Source organism: Notothenia rossii, assembly GCF_949606895.1.
Source record: "Notothenia rossii genome assembly, chromosome: 1".
Lineage (NCBI taxonomy): Eukaryota > Metazoa > Chordata > Actinopteri > Perciformes > Nototheniidae > Notothenia > Notothenia rossii.
The window spans coordinates 65,727,526-65,745,512 of record NC_136912.1 but is presented as its reverse complement, the minus strand read 5'-3'; the positions used below and the strand labels follow the sequence as shown (position 1 = coordinate 65,745,512).

The window sequence follows — 17,987 nt, the reverse complement described above, 5'->3', positions numbered from 1 at the left end:
CAATTAACTGTGACTTCATTTTGTTCTGCTTTTGTCCATTGCTCTGACACACACATTTAAGTCAACGTGTGGCTTGATGCAAGCAGCCAAGCATCAATCTAAAAGACAAAACTCTACAACAGTTTGAGCGTCTGTAGAGACTGGAGGTACGGCAATTCCCCAATCCATTTCCTTAATGGAGGTGCCATTAGAGGTTACCACAGCATTTTGTCTCCAATGACTGTTAGCTGTAGACTGTTGCTTATGCCATGCTGCTGCTGGTTGTGTTGTTGTTTCCTAGTACATTAACTCAAAATTATTTAAAACTGTTTTTATAGGTATTATTCCATCATCAATCGACAACAAAATACCGTGGATGGATTTCAATATGAAATAATTAGTTTGAAGTGTAACAACCAATAAAAAAAAAAAAATCCTAGAGGATGCAAAATGGGATAATTGATTACTTTTGAGTAGCAGTCTTACCATAATGACATGCCGTCGCCTAATTATTTATTATAAAACTGATTAGCACTTAATTTCCTTCAAACATTGCATGTTGAGCTGTTGTTTATATCAACAGCACAGTCAAAAAGCAAGTGTGCACACATAATGAGTATATTTATTATATAATCATTTGATTGTGTCACTTTTCCACTCACACTGAACAGTGCAGTGTTGAATAAGGGCTGAAAAGACAGACAAGTCTCTCAGGAATGGAAGGAAACCTAACCAGAGCTCAAGGAGAGGAATACAAGAACTACTTGACATGTATGAGTGGACATAGATATGATGGCAAGCTACCGCTCTGCCTGCTGCAGATGTAAAGGGAAATTCTTTGTGTGCCTTCATAGCTTTTTAAGTTGGTAAAATATATGTGTTCGCAATCATCTCCACTGCATCTAAGTAGCCAAGAATAAATAAAAACAACATTGTGAATAATGTACTTTTAAGGGCGTTTTAAAAATGTGCATTTGCTAGAAGTAAATATGTTCACTTCCTGGCTCTACCTCTGTAGCTACAAAACAACCTAGCACAATTCTGATCCAGTGGCACACTCCTGTGTGAAATGCAGTGTTAAAGTATGAGTGTTTTGTGCCATATCTTGGCACTGCCATGTTGAGTGTGTTCTCACCTCCCTGCTGGGTCTTGATCTGCAGAACTTCAGAGGGAGGCCCGTCTCCCACAGAGGTGAAGCCCAGCACCCTCAGGCTGTAGGTGATATCAGCGGTGAGCCCTGAGATGGTGGTGAGCATGCTGTCGTCTGTGTTGTGTTTCTGCCAGGCACTGAGGGGGGCATCGTGTTCCGAGCTGTAGTAAACCCGGTAGCCTCTGATTTGTCCGTTGGGCTCTTCTGGAGTTTCCCATTGAACCAGCATGGTGCTGGAGCTCAGCATGCGCGCCTGGATGTGAAGAGGAGGGGATGAAGGGGCCTGCTCGCTTGTACGGGTGTCTACAATTCCACTGGGAGGCCCCCGCCCGACGTTGTTGACGGCCATGACACGAAACTCATATTCCGAGAATGGGCTGAGGCCGCCAATGCTGTATCGAGTCGTGGCTACCCCGTCTACTTCCCGGAAGCCGTTGTCGGACACTTTGGCACGGTACTGGATCACATAGTAGGATACTGGTTCTGGGTTGCCAGAGTCCCAGGTGAGGGTGACACTGGTGGCCGTGGTTTCTGTCACAATGAGGGAGGTGGGTGGCCTGGGCAGAGCTGTTAAAGAGCAGAGAGAAAACTGTCAGATATCTGAAGGAAAAAAAAGAGGCTGTGGGTTCATTATCATTCAGAAGCCTCTCCTCATCGGCACAGGGCCTGTATTATGTTCGTGTTATGCTGCCACGCAGGCCTGAACCCATCTGTAGTCTACATAACCACAGCTGGAGTTCATCACAAGTTCACATTTTTAATGCATACACAGAAGAGATACTGTCCTGAATGTTTACAAGATAGAGCTAAACTATTTGTTAGTTTCATATGGAGCCCTCAGGTGTCTTGGAGCAAATCCAAATTACAGTTCATGCACAGAAGTTCATAAATTGTGGACACAGTTTAAAAAATGTATGCCCAGTATTTGTGTACACAATTGACAAGAACATAAGGTTAAACAATCATGGACATTCGAGTATTTAACATATAACAACACGTGTTTTAAAAGGCTAAATATTAAGTGGCTTTTTTTAACCTTATAACATATAATAAGATATACTGTGTACTTAACAGGGTAACCAGAAATCAATGCATGTCTATGCTAAGCCTACTTTAGATAATGCCAGATGTGTACCTATCCAGGCAAAGTGAAAGTAAATTAAAAAATGATGACATTTTTTAAATGCTTTCTCTGTTTAGGCAACAACAAAAAACACCTCAATTTATATGTCAAGGTTAAATTGGCATCTCAACCCTACTTTTTGTTTTGTGAGAATGTGCAAGTAAGTCTGAGCATGTAGTGTTTTACTTGGCGGCTTGGACTAACGTCAAATCATTTTGGACCCTCCTTTTTGTACAAGGGGTACAGCACCCAGGCACCAGACCCCCTTCACCCCCTCTGTCCATCCCTAGCTGATGGTGACTCAACATTTGCCCAGGCTTATTACGCACTAAAGCCGCTTTGCAGGGATAAACCTTTCCAATTTGCAAGATATTTCATTTGAAGAATTGCTTGAAGATTAATTTGTGAAAAAATTATCTTAGGTCGAAGGTCCAACATTTGTCAGAGCATTCAACCACATTGTACAGTGAGAAGCAGTGGAAAGCTAGTGAGAAAGCATTTTATACTTTTTGGAAATGAACTTAAAAATTGTAACAAATTGTAACTTGAAAAAATTATTTCACATTGACACTGGCATTCCTGGACTTCCATAGGGCTTAGTGAAATCGCTTAGTTCTTGGACCTCTTTAAAACAGTACCAATACATTAAAAGATGCATTGCCAAGCACAAAAAATATTTCGTAATAGGCACAAAAAGCATGTGATAAACAAATACAATCAAATACAAAGCGCTAATTGAATTTGTCATCACAAAATAATTCAGACATTTAGATGCTGATCCAGGTTTCTGACCTTTGACAATGATCTGGGCGGTGGTCTCGATCATGCCCAGGGAGGAGATGGCCACACAGGTGTAGTTTGCCGACTGGCGGATGTTGGTGAGCTCCAGCACGTTTCGGCCAATCGGCATCTCCTCCTCCCGGGTGAGCTCCACCTCGCCGCTCACCCACTTGACAAAAGGCATGGGGGCACCGACCGCAACGCAGGTGAGGTTGACGCTGCCGCCGGGCATCACCTCGTGATTGGTGGGGGGGATGGAGAAACGGGGAGGTACACGGCGAACTGCAGGAGGTAGAGAGGGGGAGTTAGACACGATACTGAGGAGGGGGGGTCACGGGACCACTGGCAGGCGTCATGAATCACTGGCCTGGATTTTACTGTGCACCAGTGCGTTAGAAATGAATAAAAGCTGTACTGTCCCATCATGCTCATAAGTTAGGTTTAGACTATTTTATACAGAATTAATGTTGTTACGCTCTGAATCTTTCTCCTCTTTATTAGACTGGATACAGGCAGGTTTTAAACTAGTTATTGTACATTTTATATTGGAAATACTGTAAGTGTTTTTGTTCTAAATCCCTATAACACAAGAACAGTATAACCAGGTTACCTCAGGTTATTCAGAAATGTCTCCTCCTCACACATTTTGAAATACAGCCAAGCCCCGGGGAAGTGCGCCAGTTGAAGCAACCCTTTGTAGTGGCCAAACGGCGGTACTACAACGTACGTGTCAGTCCTGGGACTGATACGCACGTACATAGCATTGGCATTATTCTGAATCATTCATCACCCTTTATAACAGAAGATGTTATGCCCCCCCTTTAAGTGTGACCATTCAGAAGAGATATAAAATATAGCATATATTACAGTTTTTGTTTGACATGTTTCTAACCATAATAATATAATTAAATATTCCTATAAATTCCCCTTAAATGTCATTCAGAAGCATCTTGGTCTCACCAGTGTAAGGCATTGTGCTGGAACACTTTACAGTCTGGAACTAACACACATTAGTTTGCCTCTTGGGGCCCCATGATGCTCATATGACATTACCTATTATACGCCAACTTTTCTCCAATACATATATATTAGGGTTCACTTGGAAATGGAGGAAATTGAGAGCCTGTGCCTAAGGCGTGTGATTTTTCTGGAGTATCTGGGGTTTCCTGCTGGGCTGCAGGGATTACAATGCACCTGGAGTCTTCTGTGCTGCCTGTGTGGAGAACTCCCATCTCATCCTGATGCTAAGGCTGTAGAGGATACTGAAGAATCCTCCCCTATTGTGAGCTCCCTTCCATAGAAATCTCCCCCTAAGAGCTGGGATTTCATTACACTGCATCTGAATTAGTGTAACAGTACTGCATGTCGTTAAACTTGCAGTTGGCCGTGTTGCACAAGTGAAGCTCTCTTGACTTAGGTGAGCACAGAGTCATGAAAATCTGACTTACTGAGTGTAATATAAGCTGCGGGCTGGTACATGGGTGTGAGGCGCTTACACTGCGGATCAGAGGCTTTTCTCGAGGTTTGATCTTGGTTTAACCACAGAGAGGGAAGAGTTCTATCATTGTGTACTTCAGAAATAAAATCAGATGTAGAAGTAGTGATGCTAGAACTGGTAAGTAGCACTTGTATAGGTACATTATGTTTTGCTGGACCACAACTGATAATTCAGGGACTTCTTGAGTAATTTTGTCGGGGAGGGGAAATAGTGTTTTGGGCACTGATCATACAAGAACAGCATTGTGTGCTGGCATAGGAAGAAGCACACTCAGAAACCAGACGGCTGGCATTCATTCCTGTGGAGGCTCAAGCACTGGAGAAGATGATGTGGAAGAGAAGGAGGATGAAAGGAGAAAGAGAGGAGTAAAGGAGGAAGATTTAGGGGCAAACTGCTGGGTTAGTCGGGTGGGGGCTCAAGGGAAATATTTCTTTCTGTAGCTGGCTCCATGTTGGATGCTGGAGGACTTCAAATTATAATTTTTACAACCCGACAGCAAAGAATATTCATTTTCAGGATCAATACCATTATCGATCAATGCCGATGAGACGGTGCTAAGAATCAACATGGAAACCAAATACCTCTCTATTAGAAGTCTATGTTCAATTGTTTGCTTTAATTAGCGCCTGACTAAAGGTCACAGAATATTTCAATGTTGTCATAATTGTCAATTCATGATAATTCTTCATTACATTTGTTTAACTGTTATGCAACATTACGATATAACGAGGCTTCTTCATATCAGTGGATGGTCCATTACTCGGTGCCTTCTAAAGAAACTTTGTATTATTTTATGTTAAGAGACTTTAGGCTGGGTTCAACCTCGAATATATTTGAGGATAAATAGATCTCTCATGAGCTTTTATTGCATGGCAGTTCTGGGACAAGAATCTACATTTGAGCAGGTGCACAGCAAAAACCAGGACTCTACATTTCATAACCCCATTGATCTTCTGTTGGTAAGTGGTAATACTACAGACAGTAATACATCAGAGGTCTCACTGATAGACATCATAACATTGGAATACCTGTTGATATCCTTACCACAGTGAATGGGGGGTATGCAGGATGAGTCAACCTCAGTTGGCCAGCATAACATCAGAACTGTTTCTAATGTAAAGAATCTAAATTCAGGTAGCAATTCTAGAAGTGGTATGTACATATTATGTGTGTAATACAGATGAGTTGTAAATATCCATCCATCAATTTTCAGAGTGGCCACAGGCTAAGCAAATTAGATCATACAGTATACCCCAAGGCATTGAGACCTATATTGAAAAGCAACTATAGTATAATAAAAAATATAGATAATATTAATTTGCATTTTCAAGGTAGGAGCTTCAGTTTAGTTTAAGACAGATAACACTGAGATGTTTGCTTGTTGAGGATCATCACAGTTCTGGTTTCTGATGCTGGATGTTATCAATGTGCTGGCCAGCACTGAGGGAATCATCATGTCCTTATATTAGTCAATTAGAAACCATAACGTAACTTGTTGACAAGGAAGATGCTCACAATGTCATGACAAAAAGTAACTTAGTCATAAATTAAAGGATTATTGTTAGAGTTGCTTCTGTTAGTGTGCACAATGGCCTGATGGTTGGATGACTGAGGTACTGAAACAGGGTGAGACTGAGTTTTCTACACAGTCGCCACAAGGACATTCAGAAATAACAGATGCACATAAGGATGAGCTAATAGTTAGAATGCAGACAAACACATATCTTTGTTGGCATGCTAGATAAAAGAGACAAAGGAAAAAGGGAGAAGGTAGAGAAGACAAGTCCTAATAAAGGAATAGCTAGAGTTAAAGGAGAAGCTGCGATGGGTGGGGAAGCAAACATCTGTATGCAAGCAGGAGAGGTAGCAGCATGCATACTGCAGGAGTTATAGACAGGCATCAAGCATATTCAATTGATAAATGCGGTGATTGGCATCTCAAGTAGAAGCTTATTTCTTCCACTGGATTGATGACATCTCAGGTTTAAGTCTAATGTTCATTCTATCATATTTCATAGTCAGAACTTCGACTTGGTACCACAAGTCATTTTATACACAGTCTCTGTGGAAGTCAAACAAAGAGAGGTACATATGATTCTGCAAGTTTCACTTTAAACAAGTTTTTCTTAACTATGTACATATTAATGAAAAAGTCCAGTTTAATCAAAAAGTAAACCTGTATTTGTAATTATAATGGGTAGGCTAATAATCGCCTGATTCAGTGCAATATTCAATTTAAAGATGTTTGATAAAAAGTAAGCAGAATCATGTTTTTATCACTTCCTGTCTGACAGAAAGATGACTTTGAAGAGTGTGTGGCAACAAGAAGCATGACGGGCCCTTTGATTAGTAACTGAACTAGGTAAGCAGAAATGGGAATACATTCCTTGCTAGAATTGGCTGTTATTCAAAACATCCAGTAGCTACATGCTGGCCAAAGCATTAATCAGAATGGACATGACAAAATGTGATGATAAGTGCATCATCCACATAAAGCATTGTGCTGATGAAGACTTAGGTTTGAAGATTTGTTTTGTAACCATGGACAGTGCTTAGGAAACTTTTACAACATTTCTGGTGGTGAACTGCACTGAGCAATATGTCATTAAAGCTTTATAACTTTAAAATATTCCTCTTTTTCTCATGTGGAAAGGATGGAGATGAAACGCATAATACTGTAGCTCACTGAAGATAAGAGTCACTTCAGAATGAGTTCTCATTCTGAGACTCAAACATTCTGTGCCAAAGGTGACGGCAGTATTAATGGGCCTTCATCCCATCCTGCACTCTAGCTTATTTCTGGGATACAAACCCTTCTAATCGACTTTAGTTTGAAGTTGTACCAACTAAGTTATATTACGCTAAAGTAGTTGCCCATTCAGCAAGTATGTGAAGCTTTATACAAAGGGCTACTCAGTTCCACACTAGATTTATTATTCAAAAGTGATTATGTATTGGGTCATTTTTTCACATTCCTACCACGTCAAAAATAACAGATCTAATGTTTTTTTCCAAGAATCCTAATGTGTACACTTTGACTTCAAACACATGTCAAATCAATGAAGAAACAGGAACAAAAGCTACTGTAACACAGAAGATGACCAAGAAGCTGCACCACATGTCTGCAAATCAAACCTAAACTAGCCCAGCTTGGGTTTAAACTCTCTCCAATAGCATTTCACTCTCCCTCCATTTCTGAGCTCTTCAGCATTCTCCTATTAATGATCCAGCAGTGAGAGTCTTTGAAAAGGCTGTAAACATGTTTGAGGCTATTTTCTTCTTCGAGAGTGTAGTTTTCTGAGATAAGAGCAGAGCGTGTGCTCAGAGGCTGCCGCTCAGACTAATAGTGGTCAGACAGCCGATGAGAGCTGGGATGAGCCATGCCTTTGAATCAGCCAAGACAATAACAACACTATCAGCATGCAGAGAGGACATCATGACACTGACACAACATTCTGTGAAGTGAGCACATACTCAAATTATGTTGTGGTTATAAATTATGTAACGTTTTTCTTCCCTCACCAGGAAAGGCGTGAGTTGAGTGACATCATCATCATCTCTTTGTCCCTAGTTAGTTGATATTCAAAATCGATGCAAGTATCAATGTTTTTTTCAAGGTTCTGTTAACCATTCATCTCAAACCTATGCAATTACATTTATTGGAGAAAAATCATTTATAATCCCATTTACCCAGAAGGCCGCATTTTGTGTCCGTTGTGAAACCATGGACTTATTAGTCGTACATATGTGAGGTAAGTAACTTTCCTCACGGATGTCACATACTTAATTTACATCAGTAATGTAACAAACGTATTTTCCTTAACCATAAAAGGTCAGTCTGTTGCCTAACCCTAACCAAGAAGTTGCGATGCTAACCACATGTTTAAATCAGTGACGGTTTGCACTTGTTGCTGGTACTTAATTGTTTTGGGAATCATTGGCAAAAAATAATTCCGTCATTAAGGAATAAGTAATGTTGGGATTATTTTAAAATTACTATACATTTTTATAAGGTGATGACTTGTTTGTATCTTTGTTTCTCAGTTTGGAATGGCAGATGTCTCTTAGTAATATGTTACACATGTGTAATATGAATATCACAAAACAGGTTTCTCAAATGTTTCATCCAACAACAAGACATTTAACAAATCCTATTGCTTTTTGTTTTGCAGTTTTTACCGGGGATGGTGCTGGCACGAGTTTTTAATACATTTCACTGTAACCGTATCACCAAATTAGGTTTGCATTGTTTCGTGTGAGAAATTAACAGTTACAATTTGCAATATGTAATGAAGTTGTCAGAATTTGCTCATTCCAGTGACAACAGGAAGAGGCACTTTTGTCACTGAGATCTAATAAATATATTATACATGTAATATTTGTTGCTGCCAACATTTATTTTCTGATGGTGAGGTAACGTTTTTATTCTTAATAAATCTCTGGGAACCATTGGTTCCCAACTGAAACCTAAATGTAAACTGAACTTCCTGTCATGTGACATTGAAAAACAAAAGGAAGAATACATTGCTCCTCACACCGTTGCCACTTTAATCAAAGGCCTTTCCGTGTCACATCCTCCTTTAGAACCTTTCCTAGTGGGGAAATGTACGTATATATTTTGTGTAAAAGCAATAAGACATGCACATTTCACAAAATTTCAGAAGCACAATATAGCAATATATAATGTGATGCAAGGAAGCATGTACTGTAGCATTGGAAGAGGGGGGGGGTTGCATTATGGGTTAGGGTCCTGAGAGAGAGAGGCCGGGACGGGCCTGAGGCGCCCAGCATGAAGCTGGCGCAGCACGGCTCCAGTCTGCCAGGCCTGGGCTTTAGAAGGGTAAAGAGTGAAAGAACCAACCTTCGCGTTGATCTGAGTGGTGAGATTTGGATTGTATTTTTTTGATGGCGGGGGGGCAATGATGATGGAGGGATTTAAGATAAAGTGAAAAATAAAAAGTAAACAACGAGAGGGGGAAAAATAAGGAGTAGGAGGAAGAAGACAAGGAGAAACAGAGAGAGTAAAACAGGCAAATATCTGCTTATCCATCATGAGTGAGAACAACACAGTAGAGACAATAGCCTGTGCAGTGAGGTGACACACACACACACACACACACACACACACACACACACACACACACACACACACACACACACACACACACACACACACACACACACACACACACACACACACACACACACACACACACACACACACACACACACACACACACACACACACACACACACACACACACACACACACACACCATATAGTAAGGCGCATAGCAATGTGGTGCAAACCAACACGTAAAGCAAAACGACAAAAAATACCATTATCAGTGTTAATCTCACTTTGAAGGTAACAAAAAGCTATTCCAGTGAGCACCCACTCAGGAGTGAAAAACAGACACATAATTACACATGTTCCTCACAACTTTCCTGCAGTGTTTGAGCCCTTCAGAGCCTGAGACTTAAATATGCGGAGGCTTGCTGACAACCAGACTTCATTAGGAACACAAAGCAGACACTGTCTTACCGCCCACATTTATTCTGACTCTGAGCGAGCTCAGCCACTGGGCCTTGGAATCAATGAGCGCAGAGTGATAACCCTTGATAGGATTAGTCAAACACTCACCTTGGAAATGTGTACTTTTTTGCCATATGCCAAGTCCTCACTGAGGAACATTTAATGTGCTAATACTGAATAAAGGGGCTAATGTGAGTGTTCTATTGGTCTACTTTCCCATTACCTGAACATACTGTGCCTTTCATAACTACATTACTATTGTAGTGCATTTCCATTCAGCATATTTACATGGCTACCATTATGCAACAATGTCAAAGTATACACTTATCAAAGTTTACATTAATTTGGTCATTTAGTTGAATCTATTTGTGCTTCCTTAAGGCTTTAGGTGTTCTCATTCATAACACTCCGTTCGATGTCTCCCTATGGGATGCGCCTCAACTCGCATGCAAACAGAAGCATCAATCTCATTAGCCAATCCTGATTGGCTGGTGATCTTGACGTCTACGTCAGGGAATCCACCCAACCTATAAGTAGCTTGCGCTACGACGCAGCGTCATTCAAACACCTCTTCTCGCTTCAGAGCACATCTCGAATTATCAGTAGCCGGGCTAGTTTAACGGTCCACAGACTGAACCCAAGCTAACATTCGGTCGACGGGCGCTTGCCGGTTATTTTTGTAACCCTTTTTTTAACCCTTTTTTTCAGGACACTGTGTCTCTCAAGGCATCTTAATATTTAAGAACCTATTAATGTGTTATACCAGATTAACGGAAATAATCTCAGCTAACTGACGATATAAACCATTTTTACCAAAACAAAACACAAGTCTCATAAGAATGAGCCCTTAGCGAAAAATGTTAACGGACATTGGCACAGAACTCAAGATAAAAGTACCCTTATTACTTATCGTAGCTGCACATACAAGATATCCGATTAAAGCTGAGGTTCCACAGATTATTTAGGTATATAGTATCATCACTGAATGATCCGAATTTGCGACAGGGGAAGCAAAGACAGACATCACAACACGTACCTTTATGTAGCTTCTAGGGAGATCGTCTCACCGTAGCTGTTAATCTGATCAAAAGACGTGTTCAATGGCATTAAAACGAGAAAAAACGCGGCTGAATCGGTTAATCCATAGGTTGATAAAGTTTCTGGGCAATAGTTTGAATTATTTATAATCCATAATTCCATTTTTATGTAAAAATCGCAGAGCAAAAGTTAGCTGCTAATGGTAGCCACCAGAGTGGCTGCTGCTTCCGGTCTTGGCAATGCAGCAGCCTAACACACACACATGAACAAATAAGGACTATGTGGGAGTTCCCCTCGATTCCATTGGCTCTGACGGTTAGAAAGAGATGTCACATGTCAAAATCCAGCAGGGGGAGCCAGAGATACTGTATGAAAAATCCACCCGAAGAGGTATTTTTTTGCTAAATCTGTCTAAAAAGGTAAAATATCACTTGTTTTGCATCAATCTTGACACAGGGTACTTATTATATGTTGTACTTTGGATTCCTAAAGCTTTTAGTCTACTAACCCATCATCCAAGGTTAGTTTTCACCAGTGTTGGGACTACTGTAACGCCGTTATTTTTGGCAGTAACTAGTACTCTAACGCGTTATTTTTTAAATTCAGTAACTCAGTTACCGTTACTACATGGTGCGTTACTCCGTTATTTTTTTTATATAGTCTCGGCTCCCAGACGTTGGTGAGCGGCGCCAACAGCGAGGCGAACAGAGATGAGAACTGTACTTAAGTACAGTACTTGAGTAAATGTACTTAGATACTTCCTGTGTCACATGCGGAGACGCTTTGTGGGCGTGTTTGTGTTTAGTTAGCCTACTAACAATACTATCATGGCGACGGCGGAGCACAAGTCGAGTTTCTCCGCATGGAGATATGCTCACTATTTTACTTTTCTCGAGCATAAAGAAAATAATGTGTTAGTTAAGTGTAAGTTGTGTCTTGGCGGGTCAAATATCCTATCTACTGCTCAAAAACAGCAATTCCAATCTGTTAAAACATCTGCAAAAACAACATGCTGGGACGAAGCTATTAGTTAAGACCACAGACCCAGAGCCATCCGACGCCACCCCACCTCCACCTCCACCCAAACAACAGCGGCTGGATTTCAACCGAGGGACTGCTAGTCAGGTGAAAGTGGATAAAGCCATTGCACGGTATGTTGTTGAACAAGTGCAGGCTATTTCTACAGTGGAGTCACCCGCTTTCAGGGAGCTAGTAAGCATGATACCATGTCCGGGCGGCACACGGCATATGGGACGCAAAACGTTTTCCAACTACCTGGAGAAAGAATATACCAAAATGGATAGCGAGCTAAAGAAAACATTTGAGGGGCTGGAATACATCTCGACCACCGCAGACATTTGGTCTGTCCACAACAGAAGCTTCCTCGGGATAACATCTCACTGGATAAACCCCACCACTTTACAATGCTGCGTTGGCCTGTAAAAGGATAAAGGGTAGGCACACGTACAATCTTATTGCTAGTGAGATTGACCACATTCACTCTTTGTATGGAGTGTCAACAAAAGTTACCTCCTCGGTTACTGATAACGGCTCTAACTTTGTGAAAGCCTTTGCCATGTATCAACCGGAATCGCTCTCTGACGACGATAAATTGGCACTTTGAAACATATCTTTGTTTTTGTATAGACCACATTGCTTAGCAGTGTTCAGTGATGCAAATGCATGTCAAGTTGATCAACAGATTGTATTATTCTCCAATGCAATAACAGTACTTAAATGAAGGCTATAAGGGCATTAATGGGAGCTTTTTTTTTTTGGGAGCCCTTTTTTTAAGTAACTAAAACGTTACTTTTCACAGTAACGCATTACTTTTTTGTGTAGGTAATCAGTAAAGTAACTGAGTTACTTTTGAAATGAAGTAACTAGTAATGTAACTAGTTACTGGTTTTCAGTAACTAGCACAACACTGGTTTTCACTATAAGTACAACATATTTTTTGGGCGGACACTATAATTTACAGTTTTTTACCATGTTCAATCTGAATTTTCTTTAAAATAAAAAACATCTATATTGAATCTAACTTTTCTACATCCAGCTGACAGGTTAATCATTACTTTGAGAAAAAAGATTATTAATTCAACCCTTGTTCTGGGAATGTCATTTTCGAGCCTGAAACCTGAAAAACAGGGTCGGGGTTTAACAGGTTTTAACACACCAGTTAATATTGTAATCTGCCTCGCCGTTTCTTTCTTTCGAAATTATGGTAAGGTTTGATTTTTTCTTCAAGCTAGTAACATACCTGTTGCTAGTTTTTCTTCCCTCCACACCGACACCACGGTAGCGAGGACGTTATCTTTTCTCTCTCACACCAGAGGGGACGGAGATAAAAACAAAAGGTATTAACACACCAGATAAATTCTTTAAAGAATAAAATCTACGCCGTCGGTTTTTCCTTTCGGATTAACGACAAGGTTGGATTTTTTTCTCAGTAACGTACCTGTTACTAGCGTGTCCACTCCACGCCGACACCCCGGCGAACAAAGATGGACCCTTCTTTCCCTCACACCAGAGGAGTCAGGGACTCGGAGGCTCGGCAATGCGGCTGCAGGTTTAAGATCTCAGGCACAGACTCACACCAGATCTGCTCGTCCTGCCTCGGGCTGGAACACGCCCAGGAGGCTATCGATAACCCCGGCTCGTGCGGGCATTGTGCCCGCTTCACCAATAAGAGCCTCCGCCGACGGCTAGCACGCCAAGCTAGCTTGTCGGGACAGGACCCCCTCATGTCCGCTGATTTGCCGGCCGGCAATCAAGGCATGGTGGCGTCCGCCGCAGAGATTGAGCCCCGCGTTGTGTCAGGCTGGGGCTCAATAACAGCGGCAGCTGCTGAACCGGAGCCCCGCGCCGTGTCAGGCTGGGGTCCGATGGCGGCAAGAGCCGCGAGAGCGGAGCCCTGCGCTGTGTCAAGCTCCCAACTGGACTTCACCATGGTTCCACCCGCGGAGGATGTCCTGGAGTTGGACTATATGGAGGAAGAAGAGGATGCCTCTGAGTTCCTCCTGTCCGACTCGGATGAGCACAAGGGTGACATCTTCGTTTCATCGGCTCAGGCTGCAAAGCCGGGAGCGATGTCCGCTCTCCCGGGCGAAAGCACACCAGCTTTGCCCTGCCTAAGTATGGACTTGCAGGCCGTGTGTCAACGTGCTGCGTCCAGGCTGGACATCCCATGGCCTGAAGTGGCCAAGGAGACCTCCAGATCTCTCTACGAGGGGAAGCAATTGCCCCAAGCAGTGAGGACGAAGAGGCAGCTCCTTCCAGTCTTTCCGGAGATGCTGGACGAGGTGTCGGTCTCGTGGAGAGACCGCCCTTTCAGCAACAAGACCCCAATCATGGGTGCCTCCTCCCTGGACTGTGACGGTACGGAGAGGCTCGGCCTGCTCCGCATGCTGCCCATGGAACCGCTTGTGGCAGCCCACCTCCAACCGAGGCTGGCTTCGACACCGAGCAGGAACCCCAAGCTACCGGCAAAGGCAGACCGTTTTCAGTCAGCGATGACCGAACGGGCCTATAAAGCCGCAGCTTTGTCCGCCAGGGCACTCACCGTCTCCTCGCTGCTGACCGCCTACCAGGCGGAGCTCTGCGAAGACTTGTCGAGCAAACCTGAGCCTGCCGTGTGGGACGAAATCGCAGCGATCACGGACATTTGCCTCCGTGTGCAGCGCTGTGCAGTCCAAGCCACGGGCAAAGCACTGGGAATTATGGTGGTACAGGAGAGAGCCAGGTGGCTCAACCTGACGAACCTTCCAGACCGGGAAAAAGAGGATGTTCTGTACATGCCTATTGTTCCCGAGGGCATATTTGGCTCTGCTCTAGCTTCGATGCAGCTGAGATGCGAATCAAAAAAGAAGGAAGACGAGGCTCTCCAGCTCTGTCTCCCCCGAAGGGTCCAGCCGCCACCTTCAACGGTCCCGCGGCAGGCCTTCACTCAAGCTGCCTCATGTCCTGCCCGGTTCAAGATACCGAAGCAGCAGAGACCACAGCCCGTCCCGGGTCCCCAGCCCAGGCACGAGGCGAGGATGAGATGGCCAAGAAGATCTCCGGTTCCGGCAGCTGCCGCTCAGGCACAGCCGACCCAGGTTTTCAGCCACCAGGCGAGGAAGAAGAAGCGGGCGGCCTGACAGCCTCCTCTCCTCGACGAGAGGGCTGGAAGTTCCCTGTTCCCCAGCTCCAGAACACGTTCCAGTGTTAGATGCTCATGTGTTTTCGGGGTGCCATCATGCCCCCATCTTCCCGCCGCCTCGAGTGATGCCAGAACGTCATCCTCAAGTTTGCGCCATAAGGGAAATGGACTTAACATCAAAGACAGCAAGTTCCGCTGCCTGTTTAAGTCACACAAACACATGTCATCATTATTGTTTCCTAATAAATCATTTTCCACTGTCGTTTCCAGGCTTGAAGCCAAGGGCGCAGTCAATAAAAATGAAAAGAAAAACAATAAAAACAATAAACAGTCTGTCGTCTACCCCTCTTTTGAGAGAGGCCATAGCCGCTCTCAAAAGGCGGACATTAGACGGGATTGTGAAGGCACCGCCGCCACGCGCATGCGCAGTGTCGGCCGGGGTTGTCAACCTGGGGTACCACCGTGTTCAGACACTAGAGGGCCCCATAACACAACAAATAAAGACAGAGGGCAGACGACAGAGATGTGACATCTCCGCTTGCTTTAAGGAGCGAAAGGTGGAAGATGCTCACAGATTCTGCTTGGGTTTTCAAGACAGTAACACGGGGCTATGACTCCAATTCGCTGTCACCCCCCCTCGCTTCTCGGGAATTCTGTATTCACAAGCCCGGGGAGAGTCGGCCCATATTCTAGAGCAAGAGATTTTCTCGTTACTAGAAAAGAAGGCTATATCAATAATACCCGCCGAACAGAGTCAGAGCGGCTTTTATTCCAAGTATTTCCTCGTTCTCAAACGGGGAGGGAACGGAATTCGGCCTATACTAGATTTGAGAGCTCTGAACAAATATCTCAAAAGATACAAATTCAGAATGCTCACTCACGCATCTCTGTTGCGTCTCGTGCGACAGAACGACTGGTTCAAATCAGTCAACCTGAAAGATGCGTATTTCCACATCCCAGTATATTACCCACACAGGAAATATCTGAGGTTCGCCTTTCAGGGTGTTACGAGTACGGAGTCCTTCCCTTCGGTCTGTCTCTCAGCCCGCGAGTTAAGACAACAGGGTATTCGCTTTGCAACTTATCTGGATGACTGGCTGCTTCTCGCACAGCTAGAGACGAATGTCCTCGTAAAACACCTGCTCGATCTGGGTTTCGTAATAAACACAGAAAAGAGCATGTTGTCCCCAGCCCAGACTGTACTCTTTCTGGGCCTACACCTGAATTCAGTGCCCTTTACAGCCCGCCTGTCAGCAGAAAGAGTGAAATCCTTCAGAGCTTGCCTCGCTCATTTCCGGCTACGCAAATATGTTCTCTTCAGATCATGTCTGCGGTTACTGGGGCTCATGGCGTCAGCCATCCCGGTGGTACGACTGGGACGCTTACACATGAGGGAGTTTCAGCGCTGGGTAGCTGCCCTCGGACTGGACCCCGCGCGTCATGGCGCGCAGAGAGTGATGGTTACTCGGAAATGCGTAATGGCATTGCGCCACTGGCTACACCCGACTTTTCTAGTACGGGGCGTGCCTATGGGTGCTGTCCTATCGTGGAAGGTGGTCACCACAGACGCATGTCTGATGGGCTGGGGGGGGATATACGAAGGTCGACCTGTGAGGGGTCTCTGGAGCATAGACCTCCAACGGTCACACATAAATTATCTGGAGCTTTTAGCGGTGTTCCTCACCCTAAAACGCTTTCTGCCTTTTCTCAGAGGACATCATGTCCTCGTGAGGACAGACAACACGACAACAATATCGTATATAAACCGCCAAGGGGGTTTGCGTTCTCTCCAGTTACACATGCTGGCACGCAAACTGATCTTATGGAGCTGCGGACGTCTCCTCTCTCTGAGAGCGACGCACGTACCAGGAGTGATGAACCTCGGGGCAGATCTGCTGTCCAGAGGTGCACCACTATATGCAGACTGGACTCTACATCCAATGGTTGTGAGTCAGCTGTGGGTGCATTACGGCCGTGCCGCGGTAGATCTGTTCGCATCAAAAGAAAATGCTGAATGTCAGCTGTTCTTTTCAATGCGCGATTTAAACGCACCGTTAGGCGTGGACGCGCTCGCGCACGTTTGGCCTCCGGTCCTTCTGTACGCATTCCCACCCCTGGCTCTGATACCCCCAACTCTGGCCAGAGTGAGAGAACAACGCCACACACTGATCCTGATAGCTCTGCACTGGCCTGCAATGTACTGGCTGGCGGAGATATATCAGCTGCTGTGCGGGCAGCCGTGGCAGCTCCCACTACGCAGGCACATACTCTCTCAGGCGGGGGGGACCATATTTCACTCACACCCAGAGCGCTTGGCACTATGGGCCTGGCCCGTGAGTGGTACAATCTGAATACAGTGGGGCTCCCTCAGAAGGTGATAAACACTATTCAGAGTGCAAGAGCTTCCTCCACCAGGTCTCTCTATGACTGTAAGCGGAGGGTGTTTGAGGAGTGGTGCCTTCAAAAAGGACATCTCTTTTCAATGTCCTGTCGGGGTGATTTTATCATTTCTACAGGACCTAATTGATAAACACAGAGCTTTCTCTACGATCAAAGTCTACCTGGCTGCTATTGCTGCATGCCATGTGGGCTTTGAGGGAAAGACGGCTAGCCAACATCCTTTGGTCTGCCGTTTTATGAAAGGGGCTCGCAGGCTCCTCCCTGTTTCCAGGTCACTGGTGCCCTTATGGGACTTGGCAGTGGTTTCAGATGGGCTCACTCGACCTCCATTTGAACCCCTGG

General features: G+C 44.2%; 1 protein-coding gene across 37 annotated transcripts in view; it reads right to left on the bottom strand.

The window, feature by feature from the left end:
* ptprfa (protein tyrosine phosphatase receptor type Fa) overlaps positions 1–17,987 on the bottom strand; it is a 353,673-nt gene that overhangs the window by 114,768 nt on the left and 220,918 nt on the right. For 21 of the 37 annotated variants that reach the window (XM_079641214.1, XM_079641213.1, XM_079641221.1 and 18 more), the window contains 2 exons: positions 3,045–3,314; positions 1,115–1,696 (listed from right to left, as the gene is read on the bottom strand). In XM_079641214.1, coding sequence (XP_079497340.1) covers positions 1,115–1,696; positions 3,045–3,314 — 852 coding nt within the window. Of the gene's footprint in view, positions 1–1,114; positions 1,697–3,044; positions 3,315–9,391; positions 9,404–17,987 lie in introns of all 37 variants that reach the window. The other 16 variants (XM_079641196.1, XM_079641191.1, XM_079641186.1 and 13 more) reach the window with 1 other exon arrangement.